Below are 15,165 nucleotides of genomic sequence, written 5' to 3' on the forward strand. Positions count from 1 at the left end.
ACATGGGTAGGTGAGGTGGCAGAGCTGACAGATATGGGTGGGCTAAGGGGACAGCACTGACAGGTGTGGGCCTGGTGGACAGAGGGGCTGGTGGAACCCCGTGATAACAGCCAGGTGAAAAGGGGCATGTGTGCCTGCAGCCGGGAAAGGCAGAAACCCGGGAGAGGAGAGATTCGTGCAGAGGCACCATGGGACTGCATATCCCCGGGGCATCCAGGACAGGAAGGCTGAAACGCCTTTTGGGTGGGGGTGGCGCCTTTTGGGTGGGGGTGGCGGGTCCTGGGTCTGTGGTGGCCTGAGCCGCCGCTCCTCAGAGTAGTCCTGGCTTCCTCGTTGTGTAGCGGTAGGTCCAACTTTGCATTGTCCCAAACGGAAGTAGCCCAGTTTGCACAATGATATCGTGGCCTAGATCATCCTGAGGGCTGAGGGGCTGAAGCCAGCATGGTGGGGCAGGAGAGGCGGGGTGGGGGCTGCAGGGGGTCAGAGCTGCGCCCACACGGGCAGGGGCTGTGGGGTGGGGGCCGCATTACAAATGGGCTGAGGAAAAAACCCTTATATAGGGTGCTGGAAAACAGGAGAAAGGGAAGAAAAATGAAGTTATCTGAAGTTTGTTAAGCATCTTTTTACTGACTATTTTGGGTTTTTTTGGTGTAGAGGGTGTGTAGAAATTGAAAAGTAAACTCCAGTTCTGTTGAATTTAGCATGACCAGTGCAGTGTGGAGCCCAGGCTGCCCAGCTCACACAAGCTCTTCTCTGGGAAAAGAAGAGCTTGTCCTTTGTTTGTTTGTTTTAATTGATGGTGTATTGTTTGTTTTTTAAGATGGAGTCTCACTCTGTCGCCAGGCTGGAGTGCCCTGGCTCGGTCTTGGCTCACTGCAACCTCTGCCTCCCTGGTTGAGGTGATTCTTCTGCCTCAGCCTCCCAAGTAGCTGGGATTACAGGCATGTGCCACCATGCCCAGCTAATTTTTGTGTTTTTGGTAGAGACAGGGTTTCACCAGGTTGGCCAGGAGGGTCTTGATCTCCTGACTTTCTGATCCGCCTGCATCAGCCTCCCAAAGTGCTGGGATTACAGGCGTGAGCCACCGCGTCCAGCTGATGTTGTTTTTAGAACAGTTTTAGGTTTACAGAAAAATTGGATGGAGATTATAGACAGTTCACTCCCTTCCCCCTCAAATCTCCCAATCATTAACATCTTCTATAGTGTGTTACATTTGTTACAATTAATGAACTGATACTGGTACTTTATTATTAAATAAAGTTTAGCGTTAACATTAGGGTTTACTCCTGTGTTGTGCGGTTGTGTGGCTTTGGACAAATGCAGGAGAACAAGTCCCACCCAGTGTAGTGCAGAGCAGCCCCTGGCCTCAGACCCCCTGAGCCATACCTCCCCTTCTTTCCTCCCCTTGAACCCCCAGAAACCGCAAATCTCATTTTTGTCTCTTAAGACTACCTTTTCCAAATTGTCACGTCATCGGAATCATACAGTATGGAGCCTCTGCAGATTGGCCTCTTTCTTTCACTAGCAATATATGTTTACGGTTCCTCCAATGGCTTTTCATGGCTTGATAGTTCATTGGTTTTTGTTGCTGCAAATATTCCATTGTTTGGATGTACACTTTATCCCTTCACCTGTAAGAGCTTGTATTTTCATGTGCAGTTTTATGATTACTCAAATTGCACTTGTAGATATACTTAACAAACACTTTGTACAAAATAAGTATAGGATTATTTTACTCACCCAAGTATTGTTAATTAGCAGAGCTCAATTCTTTGAATGTGTCAGTTTATCAAATTTACCTTCTGGGTTTGGAGTTTATTATTAAGATCCTGCATAGACTTCTTTTATTTATTTTTTTTATTTTAATGCATAGGATCTTTTGCCAGAAATGAAGGCATACTGGCCTGATGTGATTCACTCGTTTCCCAATCGCAGCCGCTTCTGGTAAGTCCCAGCCTCTGATTGCTGTCTTGATTGCTGTCTGAGCGGGTGTGGGGAGCGTGATGAATCGCTCTAAGTGGAAACTGTGTGGGAAGCAAGATAACAGAATCTGTCTTATGGGGCTGAGCAGTTTGAACAACCTTTTATGAAATATGATTCTGTTATGGCATTTTTGGTGCCTTTCTCCAATGTATAAAAAAATGAAAGCAAGTGGAATTTACCTTATAAGCCTGTTTTCTAACCTATGTGATATTTATTACTTTGCTTGAAAACTTTTCTCAGCCAGTCACAATGGCTCATGCCTGTAATCCTGGCACTTTGGGAGGCTGAGGTGGGTGGATTGCTTGAGTCCAGGAGTTCGAGACCAGCCTGGTAATATGACAAAATGCCGTCTCTACCCAAAATTTAAAAAGTCAGCCAGATGTGGTATTGTGTGTCTGTGGTCCCAGGAGCTCAAGGTTGCAATGAGCTGTGATCAGCTGGGGTGATAATCAGCCTGGGTGACGGAGGGGGTGAGACCCTGTCTCAAAAAAAAAAAAAAAGGAAAGATACAAATTTTCCCTTCTGAGGCTCAACAAAGTCAAATGCTTGCATGTCTAAGAATTAGTCTATATCAGACAGGAGAGAATATTTCTCAAGGAAATTGTGCTCCTGTCTTGAAGTACATGAAGAAAAAAGAGAACAGTCACAGTGGTTCACACCTGTAATCCCAGCACTCTGGAAGGCCAAGGCAAGTGGATCACTTGAGGTCAGGAGTTCAAGACCAGCCTGGTCAACATGGCAAAACTCCATCTCTACTAAAAATACAAAATTTAGCTGGGCACGGTGGCGTACACTTGTAATCCCAGCTACTTGGGAGTCCGAGGCAAGAGAATCAATTGAACTCAGTAGGTGGAGGTTGCAGTGAGCCGAGATCACGCCACTGTACTCCAGCCCAGGTGACAGGGCAAGATTCCATCTCAAAAAAAAAGATGTCTTCTAAGATGATGATCTCATGCCTATGACTTAGGGAGGAGAGAAAGTAAGACTTAGCATGTGAGGCTGAGACCTCAGTCAGGGTGAAGTGCCTTTAAGTTCAGCCGAAGCTGAGCCTAGGACCTAAATGCCATGTTGAATTCAAGGTAGCTTTTAAAATCATGGCTTTTATAATAACATGAAGTGAATTCCTTTTATTAACATTATGTTAACTGAAGGTAATTATTTTCTCTATCCCACTTCAATGTTGCAATTTATAATTCAGATTACAACCCATCAAATTTTCGGTAGGAAGGTTAACCTAGTAATATTTTTGTGTGTAATTTTCAGGAAAGTTAAAAGTTAAGTTTAGAAGAAAGCTTTTTAAAACAAAATGAAATGGAAGTGATGTCCGTCTTCCTGGTTCATCGGTGTGGCAGTGAAGTGGCCTTAGGATTCATGGACCCTCAATCTGTGTATTCAATCACCCTTGAGTACAGAGAACCACTCTTAATGAAAATTCGGATGGTGAATGGTTCAGGTCTCAGTCACCTATTCTGCACAGCCTGTGTTCCAGAAAATTATTTCAAAATAATGGCCATGATAAGTTGAAATGGAAGAAGATAGGAAAAAAAATTGTATGTCACTTCACAGTGTACTTCAGATAATGAGCGTATGGTAACTGAGTTATATGAAAGATAATTTTTCCAGTTGTTACAATGTTCCATGATAGAGTCTGTCAGACTAGCCAAATGGCTGAAAATAAATCAGCAAACATGCAAAGGCCTTCAGTGAGCTGGATCTTGAGCATTTAATCAAAACAGTGTGGGCAAAGTATGCATTTATTTTTGTGCTCTGATAAAGGCAAGATGACTTACTTTAAATTTTCAAGTTGATAGTTGAATTAAACACTTTAAAAAACTGCCTGGTTCTAAATGAAAAGGATAAATCTCACACACAAATTAATATTTATATTTTTGAGTGCTCCTAAATACAAAATATCAGGGAGGAGCTCCTGTCTGGGCTGTGTCACCCAGTCCTGTGCCTATCACTCAGGTCACCTGACTAACTCCATGGGGGTTGGCCTCTGGCTTCTCCACCTCTGCTCCTTGGGCAGAGGAAGGTGTCACAGCACTGCTGTGGAATGTGTCTTTGGGCATAACCGGCCCCGAGAATTGGCTGCCTCTTGTGGCCCAGCAGGCCAGGTGATGGTGGGTGGGTGAGCCCGGGACATCCGCTCCTGGCTGCATCTACGCTTGGTGGGTGAGTCAGGGTGTCTCTCAGCATAGAGGGCAACACGCTGAGTCACTTCGCATTGGTGACTGACCGTTTTGATGCTTAAAAATAAAAAAGGTCCAGTTCCAAATGAAGTGTGAGTGAATGTCATTGAGCTCCGTGAATATCAGTCTATTTCCAACATCTGTTGAGTTAAGCTTGCTCCAAGAATAATGATGGCTGACATTTGCAGTTTATTGTGAGCAAGGAACTGTTCTCATTCGTGTGGAAGGGCTGGGCACACCTCATCTCACCTGCAGAATTACCCCTGTTTTATGCAACTAAGTCACCTGGAATTCAGGTTGCATTTCTATTAGTTTAAAATAATCTCTTTTTTTCTACCCCATAGGATATAACAACTTATCAGGTAATTCGCTCTGGAAAGTCTTCTAGATGAAGATAGTTACTCATCCACTTTTATCCTTCCTGTTTTCAACTTTTCATCGTTTTCTGTGACTTAAATCGATAGGAATTATTTAAAACTAGTATTTTGGATGAATTTTGCCAATGAATTAATGCACATTTAGATTATATTTTTAAGACTGCATATAACTGCTTTATAAGTGGTTGCATGAATGTTATTTATTAAAACATCATGAATTCATCACTAATGAAGCTGAGGAAATCTGATTCCCATTTTGTCTTTTCGTCTTTTCATGCTAATGATGATAAACATCTGAATGACACGCCGGTCATTGTGAAGGTGGCTGTCAGTCTCGTTAGCAGTTGATTGGACAGCAGCCCAGTGCAGTGGGAAGGGTGCTGACCTTGGACTTGAGAGTGGCCTTCAAGGGCAGGCTCTGAGTGACCTTTCAGCAAGTCCCCTGGCCCTTCTGGGCTTCCGTTCCCTGTCTCTAAACTAGCAGTGATATTTTCGCCTTGCAGAGTTTTGAGGACCAAATGAAGAACGTGAAAGATTTTTGTAAGCCTGTAATCTGCAGTAAAATATCAGGAATCATTGTCGGTGACCACATGTTTCTGGAATACAAATTACGTTCATGTGCAAGCCTTTGGTTATGGGCTGTTCAGTTGTTCTTATTGTCCTCTACGTAGAATGGATGCTTGAACTATCATTTGTAGCAGCTGAAATGGAAAATGGGCCTGAGGTGTTTCCTGGTAATTAGTTGTCCTGCCTTTCTGTGGCTGGTTGCTTAGAAATGACAGTTTGTGCCACTCTGCGAGATTCCCTGGCTGCGAAGCACCCACTCGCTGCAGGAGGCCACACGCTGCTTTGTGAATCAGTGGGGGGTTAGGGCAGCATCGTGTTCTTTTTTCTCAGCTTTGATTTGTTGTTAATTGAGCAAGCTGTAATTGTAGACGTGAACTGAAACTGATTATTTCATCGTGGGGGATTGAATAATCGCCTATGTTGCATATAAGGAATTTTATCCTTCCTACTTTGTAAAAGAAATGACATGCCTACTGCACGGGAATGGTCTGTGCTAAGAGAAAACATGCTTGAGCATTTTTATTAGGAATCAGTTTCATTGCCTTTTTTTTTTTTTTTGAGACGGAATTTCTCTCTTGCCCAGGCTATAGTGCAATGGCATGATCTCGGCTCACTGCAACCTCTGCCTCCCCGGTTCAAGCGAATCTCCTCCTCAGCCTCCTGAGTAGCTGGGATTTCAGGCACCTGCCACCACACTCGGCTCATTTTTTGGTATTTTTAGTAGAGATGGGTTTCACCATGTTGGTCAGGCTGGTCTCAAACTCCTGATCTCAGGTGATCCACCGCCTTCAGCCTCCCAAAGTGTTGGGATTACAGGTCTGAGCCATTGCGCCCAGCCTGTTTCATTACTTTTAAGTGGAGATTTTTTTCTAATCCTCACAGGAAGCATGAGTGGGAAAAGCATGGGACCTGTGCCGCCCAGGTGGACGCGCTCAACTCCCAGAAGAAGTACTTTGGCAGAAGCCTGGAACTCTACAGGGAGCTGGACCTCAACAGGTGGGTGCGCCCTTCCCCCTGCTGCTCTTCCCAGTGGGGATCCCTGCCGTCTCCCAAGCCTGACGGCTGGATCCAGGGGAGTGAGTGTAGACCACGCTGCCCTCCAGCAGCTTCTGCGTGTGCACTGTTTGGCCAGTGGGATCATTCCTGAGGAATGTTCTGTGCCTACCGAGCCTTTCCGGATCATTCTACATCACGATCACACAGAGTGGGTGCAGAGTATTGGGATGCCTGTCTGGGCACCATCTCATCATCAGAGTCGGCCATAGGGAAAATGAGAACTCCAACCAGCGCGTGCCTTTCTCAGCCATGATTCCTGATAAAGGATAGTGCATGAACAGGTCGTTTCCTTTTCCTTAGAAAGACGGAACCTCAGGAAGTCTGTGGGTCTTTGTCACAGAGCTCCTGGAACAAGCAGGCAGGAAAGAGATGTTGGCCAGGGTTCTTTAAACCCCAGAAATGATCCAAACCTGCCTGAATCGTCCCTGCCTGCCCTCACCTCAGTTCTCGAGAAGGGGAATATGTTGTCACCACTTGAACCAGTGAACTTGTAAAACAAAGTGCCTCCCGAGGGCCACGCCCAGCCCACTCACTGTCCAAATCTGGTTGCTAGAGAACCAGGGTGTGCCCTTACCTCTCCGTCTGGACGTTTCAGTATGTCAGTGTCTTAGCTGTTCTCACTGACCTTCATCATAAGAGGTCATAATAAACCAGTGAAGTGCTAAAAAAACATGACAGGCGATTGCACTGCCTCTGTGTTGCTGCTCTTGCAATTTACGCAGCTTGTTTTAGAGCAGTTCTCCTTCAAATCAGAATAATACCAGGAGCCTTTGCTAATCAGCTGTATTTAAGGTTTCTGAATTAAATCTGCTTAAAAGATGAATAAACCTCCATTGCTTATCTAGACATGTGCTTTACCTCAATGCACAAAATTGTCTCACACAGATGGTCTCCTGTGTCATCTGATGAAACGCGGTCTAACAGCTGCGACTTGGGTGGGATAGAGCTCAGGCGCTGATAGCGGGGACCAAGATTACATCAAATAATGCCCTGTGAATAAGCTTTTTTAAAAATCACCTCCCAGAGCGCACGGCTTTAGGTGGGCCTTTTCATCCTGGTTCTGACACTAACTAGTTGTACAATTTGTGTGTCTGACCTCTAGATCTTCTTTCCATGCTGTAAAATAAATGGATAGGTTGCCATCAACCCTGCAGTCCCTTCTAGCTCTTAAAATCTGCACTACCAAGTACATACGCTAAGAAACGTACACAGACCTATACACTTTGATTTGTATATAGTTTGTGTATATAATTTGCTCTATATAATTTAATCTTAGGTTTTTAATAGAGGAAGCATTGCTTTCTTGCAGTAAGAGCAATATTTTAGGAAACATTTTCTCACCCAAAAAATGTGGCTAATTAGCTGTTCAAAAGTCATTGTGGGCCGAGTGTGGTGGCTCATGCATATAATCCCAGCACTTTGGGAGGCTGAGGTGAGTAGATCACCTGAGGTGAGTTCAAAACCAGCTTGGCCAACATGGTGAAATCCCATCTCTACTGAAAATACAAAAATTAGCCGGGTGTGGTGGTGCATGCCTGTAATCCCAGCTACTCGGGAGGCTAAAGCAGGAGAACGGCTTGAACCCAGGAGACATAGGTTGCAGTGAGCTGAGATCATGCTATGGCACTACAGCCTGTACAAACAAGAGTAAAACTGTCTCAAAAAAAAAAAAAAAAGTCATTATGACGGTTAACCAAGAGAGTGTCTTAGGTAGCTCCTGGAGCACAGGAGACTTACAATTAAAAAGAAAGTCTGTCATTGCTGAAAGACTGGAAGGGTAGGAACCACTTTGGAGATAACAAGAGAGATGCCCTCTGTTTCAAAATATGGGTCTTACGGTCCCGACCCTGCCGCAGAGTGCTGGTGCTTTCCAGGCTGACTCCATAAACCAGTTCATTTAATCAAACAGAGAAAGGAGGATAAATGGATACTGCCGAAAATTTTAAAATCAGTTTTCTAAATAATTCATCTCTGTATCCAACAAATAGCTTATTAAGTGGCTCCTACTTATACTTGTTGAAACTCAGTAGCTTTCCTGCTATGGTTTGGATGTGGTTGGTTTATCCCCACCAAATCTCATGTTGAAATTTGATCACCAGTGTGGAGGTGGGAGGTGTCTGAGTTGTGGGGAAGGATCCCTCATGAATAGATTAATGCCCTCTTGCAGGGGTGAGCGAGTTCCCACTCAGTGCCCCAGAGAGCTGGTTGTTAACAGGAGCCTGGCACCGCCCCCACCCCCTGGCTTCCTCTCTGGCCATGTGATCTCTGCACACACCAGCTCCCCTTTGCCTTCTGCCATGAGCGGAAGCTTCCTGAGGCCCTTGCCAGAAGCAGAGTCTGGTTCCATGCTTCTTGGACAGCCTGCAGTCCCGTGAGCCAAATAAACCTCTCTTTTAAATAAATTACCAAGCCTCAGGTGTTCCTGTATACCAACACTGGACAGACTAAGACACGCGCACGCACACACACACACGAGACACGTGCAAAACTCTTAAGTCCTGGAGTCCCTGTGGGGATTCAGCAGGGCCCAGTGCTGCCCCGCCATTGATGTAGATGGGGATGATGGGTCCTGTATTCATTCATTCATTCATTCATTCATTCATTCAGTAAATGTTCACCGAGGGCCTGTGAGGGCAAAGCACTACTGAGAGTATGTTTGCTAGAACCTATAAAGAACAATTATAGGAAAATTATATTCTTAGTTTCTGCAAGGGAAATCTATAATTCTTAGTGCCTTAATTTTAATCTAAAAATAAAATTAAGAAGTCAAAATTTAAGACCCCTCATTTTTCCTCCCAAACTGGTATCACAAATTATCTTTTTCTCATAGGTTGGCTTTTCAAATTATCATAAACTGTAACAGGCCGGGCACAGTGGCTCATGCCTGTAATCCCAACACTTTGGGAGGCCAAGGCGGGTGGATCATGAGGTCAGGAGTTCACGACCAGCCTGGCCAACATGGTGAAACCCCATCTCTACTAGAAACACAAAAATTAGCTGGGCATGGTGGTGCACCTAATCCTAGCTACTCAGGAGGCTGAGGCAGGAGAATCTCTTGAAACCAAGAGGCAGAGGTTGCAGTGAGCCGAGATCACACCACTGCAGTCCAGCCTGGGCCACAGAGCAAGACTCTGTGTCAAAAAAAATAAAATACAATACAAAACTGTAACATTTTTTTCTTCACTTCATAGTATGAAGGCAGCAAACCTGAAAAACCACAAATCATCTTGAAGCAAAGTTCTCAGGGTTCCCATAGACTCAGATGAGCTGATGGCATGTCCTAGAGTACCCACAGGTAAAGACCTGGGATGAGTGCCAAGCTCATCTCAACTCAGCAGAAAGCATGGTGCTGGGCTAGGTGCTGCATTCCCCCACATCTTTCTCTCTTTGCCTTACTCCCTTGGTCACCCAGGTCAGGAGCATGGTACCCAATAGACATGTAACACGAGCCACAGATGTCATTTAAAATGTTCTAGTAGCGTCATTAAAAGGAGCAAAAAGAAACAGTTTAAATTAATTTCAAAAATATTTTATTAAACTCAATATTCAAAAATAGGATCATTGAAACTTAGGATAAATATCAAAAAATTCATGAGCTAGTTTACTTTTTTTTTTTTTTTTTTTTTTGCTGCAAAGTCTGAAACCTGTTATTCATACAACACCAACAGCTAGGGTATGCGAGGTCCTGTGGGTTCGGGCCATGTCTGGGGCTGAAAGGACCCTGGCCTGGCATCTCAGTCCTTGTTCCAGGAACTCTGTGGCCAAGACAGTCTGACAATCAGTTAGTGCCCACAGAGGCTGTCAAAGTCCTTGTGTCCACTCTGTGATCATGATCTAGAATTTTCTACAAAGGCTTGAATATGGGGAACTAGGATATTCTTCTGGAATGATTCAGAATTTTTACAGTGTACCTTTATAATTTAATAAGTCAATTCTGTATATGGTAGTTTGGTAGGATTCTGTGTAGCAGGGCTTTAGGAGGCGATTGAAAGCTGTAGGGACTTAACATATGGTTGTGTATTGCTTAGTGATGGGGTATAAAATTGTCATTATGTGAATATCTTGGAGTGCACTTACTTAGCTGATACAGCCCACGACACACCTATGCTTTGTGGTATAGCCTGTTGCTGTGAGGCTACAAACCTGTACAGCGTGTGACTGTACCGAGTACTGTAGGCACCTGTATGTAACACAGTGGTAAGAATTTGTGTATCTAAACATATCTCAACATAGAAAAGGCACAGTAGAAATATGATCATATGGGACCGCCCTCGTACCTGCAGCCCTTCACTGACTGAATGTCGAAATGTGGCGCATGACTGTGTTTGAAGATTTGACCAAATGCGGTTTACCAGGATAAGCCTGGAATTCAATTTCATTTGCTATCTTTTAAAGCAGGTGTGGCAAATGGGTGGTGCTCTGTGTGCCACCTCCACTTGGTGGTGGCCCCTGTGATCCCATGCTCAGAAGGAGTCAGGAACTGGAAAGGGTGTCTGGAGCAGTTAGTGTGTGTGCTGAGGGGTGGGAAGGCGGGGATTGGGAACCATCTATTTGCTGTCCATGTTGACACATTTGTTGCATAAAGTCATAGGAAAAAAGCACTTTCCTTTAAGAGTGTCTTAATTTTTGCCATGAAATGTGATATCTGAAAAGAACAAGAAAGGAAAATGGACCTTCATTATACAGCTAACTTTTTAAAATTTAAATTTTAGTGTGCTCCTAAAATTGGGGATAAAACCATCCATCAATTACTACCAAGTAAGTCTTGCTTTTGCTTCTTTTCTCATGTGTATCTCCTGGGGACCTCCAGCAGGGCCATTTCAGCCTCTGAGTCAGTGGACTGTAAAGTGACCCAATGCAAACTCCCTTCCTACTTAACCGTTATCATTTAAACAGATTTTATTTGCATTTTATTTTTCTGTGTATGTTGCGTATGAACTGAAGGCTTCTTAGACCAGTGATTTGGAAGCATAGATTCATGGCTCCTTTTGTGAGAAGCGTGTGCCCCAGGGTCTGGCAGAGCAGGTGGAATCTGCAGTTTGAAGAGTCACATTCACTTTTGTAACATAGTCTTATGTTTGTGGTTTGTTTTCATGATAAAATTGTGGTTTGTTTTATGATTAAAAAAAAAAAACTATAGACATTTAAGCATGACAAGATGTTATTAGCTGGTAAGCATATACAAAAAGTTGTTTTTGGCCAGGTGTGGTGTAAATCCCAGGACCTTGGGAGGCTGAGGCTGGAGGATTGCTTGTGGCTAGAAGTTCGAGACCAGCCTGGGCAACAGAATGAGACCTCTACAAAGAAGTAAAAGCAACTGAGCATGATAGTATGTGTCTGTGGTCTCAGCTATTCAGGAGGCTGAGGTCAGAGGATTGCTTGAGCCCAGGAATTTGAGGCTGCAGTGAGCCATGGTCGCCCCACTGCACTCCAGTCTGGGTGACAGCCAGATCACGTCTCTTAAAAGGAAAGAAAAAGTAGTTGTTTTCCACTCTTGGTTGCCTGTTTTTGTCAACAAAATTGTAATCCTTTATTACCTGGGGATGCTTGTGCTCCCGTGATGTAGCTGCCGTAGAGACCCATGTGTCACCCACAAAGCCTGGGATATTTACGATGTGGACCTTTACAGAAAATGTTTGCAGACTCTTGCCTTAGAGAAATGTGTCAGATTCTTTGAGATAGTTTTTGTATTTATCACATGTTGTAGATTTAGAAAAAGGTTGAAAGTCACTGATTTTAGCAGTTCTGGGCTGATGGCTGTATGTTGAACAATTGTTTTGGTGCCTTGACAGTTTGAGAAATAGATTGGCAACAGTGTCTTTGCTCTCAGTGGTGTCTGCTTACCTGTGCAGCCATTTTTCCAGGGTGTGGGGAGCAGTGGACTTGAGGAAGGAGTCTGCCAGTCCTTTCCAGACTCCCGCACAAACCCAGCCCCGGGAAGCCGTAAGATGATTGTTTGCAGGGCCCTCACAGTCCTCACCTGGACTCATGTGCGAATAGATGAGGGGAATGTGCCTGCCATGTTTGCCCAGAACTTGGCATTCAGGGAACTGATTCCAGTGGTAGTAAAAGCCACAACGACCACACATTTGCTGAGCTGCTTCCAGGTGCTAATGGCGTTTGATTGGGCATCAGAAACAGCACGGTGGACACTCAGAGTTCTGTCCTTTGAAAGGAGTTTGATTTATCATCAGGAGAGACTTTCAGCTTTTGCATCCAGCATCCAGCCACTTGTCCACTCATCTGTTTTATGGGAAAATCAGGGCTGTGGGAGAACCCAGGAGAGTTGCTGACCCAGACATTTCCTGGGAAATATGTTGCTGAGATGGAGGCCTGCAGCCTGCCCAGGCCCTGGGGGGAGTGGCTCAGTGGAGCAGAGCTGGGGGCTGGAAGATATGAGACCAGTTGCCACTTGAGGGGGATCAGGGGGAGAGCAGGAAGTTTGGGAAGAGGCCGGGTGGGAGCCACAGACATGAGGACCGCATCCTCCAGCAGCGCTGAGCTCTGAGTAGGCTGGGGTGTTTGCTTGTTGCTGTGGTTGCCTGGTGCTGGGGAGAGACTAGGGACAGAGACCCTCCAAGTAGGCCACATGGTGGGGGAGTCTTGGCCCATGGCCATGCAGCTGGAGAAGAAGGGATAGTGTGAAGGAGGCCAAGGCGTTGGGGCAGGAATGGCAGCCAGTAGCCAGGCGGTCAGTGGAGCAGGTGCTCAGGAGGTTACAGGAGAGCTTCCTGGAAGGAGTGGACAGTGTCTAGGCAGACAGGCAGGCAAGGGGCAAAAGGCATCTGCTGGAGCTGGTGACCCCAGTTCAATGCCCCCAAAAGCCAGAGCATGAGGCTTAGAGGATGCAGGTGTCCTCCTAGGAGGTTGGACTCAGAAGGCACGAGGCAGAAGCAGTAGGGGAGGATTCCCTCAGTAGAGTGGGGAGGAGGCCCCTTGTCCGAGAGGAGGTTGGAGCACACGGGGGTCTAGGTTTGCAGTTTTGGGACCAGCACCTGAGGGCTCCCAGGGCCTGCCTTCTGTGAAGGAGAATGTGTCCGCCGTGGGAAGGGGGTCGGGAGAGAGGGAGACTTCAGAGTGGGCAGGGCTGAGAAAGCTTTGTGGGCCATGAAAGGCGGAGTAGGAGTCGGTGGATGAGGGTGGCTGTGGCAGGTGGCATTTCAGGTGAGACAGCTTGGGAGGGAGTGTGGGGCCCGGAAAGACACTGGGAGGAGGAGAGCTCCGCTCTCCAGAGAAACAGGAGTGGAGAGAAAACAGAGCCGCAGTGAGCAGCTTGTGGTCTGGGGATGAAGCCCAGGATGACAGCATCCTCTGCTTTGCTGGTGGGAATGGGAGCTTCATTCTCACACCTGTGCTGGGTTCTGTCCCTGCCAGCCGGGGGAGAACAGGACCCTGCCACTGTTGCACTTGGGATAGCCCAGAACTGTCAGATCTTTTCTGTTGAAGTTTAATTTCTAATACACTTGTATTTAATATCAGGTTGCAGATTTTAAAGATGCCCTCGCCAGAGTATATGGAGTGATACCCAAAATCCAGTGCCTTCCGCCAAGCCAGGTTAGACAGTTATGTTGTGTCTTCCTTTTTTTCTCAAGAAGACAGGTTCTAGTTTCCTGATGGCTTTGTCTTCACCATACAGTTCCCATGGGCAGACTTGTATTTGTGCATTTGTGTCTGTATATGTGGGCATGTGCTGTGTGTGTGCGTGAGTGTGTACATGCATGTGTACATGTGCTGTGTGCACCTTTGTGAGTGTGTACATGCATGTGGGCATGTGCTGTGTGTGTGCATGGTCCTGTGCATCTGTGTGCATGTGCTGTGTGTATGTGTGCACGTATGGGCATGTTCTGCATGTGTGCAGGCCTGCGCATCTGTGTATGTGGGTGTGCATGTATGTCTGTGGGAGCATGTGCTGTGTGTGAGCAGGCATGGTTCCTTGACAGCATGCGAGGACAAGGTTGTCTTCTTGCTTATCTTTAACAAGAATATACCTGTTCTTTTAGCAATAGGGTACTGTTGCCCTTTTGGCCTACAAAAGCCATTTTTTTCTCCTAATATCTTAATAGGTATATTGAGTGCTGTTGTATCTGTGTCTTTGTTAATTTTCTCTAAGATAAAAGCAGAGGCTTTTCACTGGGGCTGCCAGGCTGGCCTCTGGTGGTGACCAGGAGATCCAAGCCCCAAGCCCAGCTCCACTGCCCACAGGCGAGTCTCCTAGAGCCACCCGCTCCAATTTAGTGCATGTCAGCCTTCTGCTAAATGAAGGGGTCTGTTCTTGGAAACTCGAACCTGTGGTGTGGAGCCTCTGCTTTTGTTATCTTCAAGTTCTGAAAGTTCATGATCATAAGACCTTGATGATAATCCAAGATCTGAATTCTAAAGTGTCTTTCATCGTTTATTTTTAGGATGAAGAAGTACAGACAGTTGGTCAGATAGAACTGTGCCTCACTAAGCAAGACCAGCAGCTGCAAAACTGCACTGAGCCGGGGGAGCAGCCGTCCCCCAAGCAGGAAGGCTGGCTGGCAGATGGGGACACTGAGAGCCGCGGTCTGAGGGTCTGTGAAGATGGCCCAGTCTTCTATCCCCCACCTAAAAAGATCAAGCACTGATGCCCAAGTTTTGGAAATATTCTGTTTTAAAAAGCAAGAGAAATTCACAAACTGCAGCTTTCTAAAAAACAACTCCAAAGTGAAGTTTCGTGTGTGCTTTTTCACAGCAAGCCTTTCTGTTTGCTTTGCTGTTTCCCTTCCATGCCTGTGAATTGGATGTTGTGGTCCATGTAGAGTGAGTGTGTGCAGCGTACATGGGGAGAGAGGAACTGTCCCACGCCTCAGTGGCTGTTTTGTCCTTTGGATAAAGCTCACAGATTGTTTTTTTTTTTTCTTCTTGATTAAGCTCTTCAGTGCCCTGGTAAATCAGGCAGGCATACTTGGAATTCGGACAGATGGCGCCGATTCAGGGGACTCTCTTGCTTGAGTTTACCCCTCAGAGCC

General features: G+C 45.8%; 1 protein-coding gene across 1 annotated transcript in view; it reads left to right on the forward strand.

Moving 5' to 3' along the window:
• The window catches only part of RNASET2 (ribonuclease T2), a 23,825-nt gene extending 8,960 nt beyond the window's left edge, over positions 1-14,865 (forward strand). Inside the window, exons 4-8 of the mRNA XM_011999629.1 lie at positions 1,874-1,944; positions 6,002-6,115; positions 10,888-10,933; positions 13,655-13,729; positions 14,578-14,865. Coding sequence (XP_011855019.1) covers positions 1,874-1,944; positions 6,002-6,115; positions 10,888-10,933; positions 13,655-13,729; positions 14,578-14,781 — 510 coding nt within the window. The 3' untranslated portion in view covers positions 14,782-14,865. The remainder of the gene's footprint in view (positions 1-1,873; positions 1,945-6,001; positions 6,116-10,887; positions 10,934-13,654; positions 13,730-14,577) is intronic.
• The last annotated feature ends 300 nt before the right edge of the window (positions 14,866-15,165 follow it).

The sequence above is a fragment of the Mandrillus leucophaeus genome, unplaced genomic scaffold (assembly GCF_000951045.1).
Source record: "Mandrillus leucophaeus isolate KB7577 unplaced genomic scaffold, Mleu.le_1.0 Scaffold6, whole genome shotgun sequence".
Classification (NCBI taxonomy): domain Eukaryota; kingdom Metazoa; phylum Chordata; class Mammalia; order Primates; family Cercopithecidae; genus Mandrillus; species Mandrillus leucophaeus.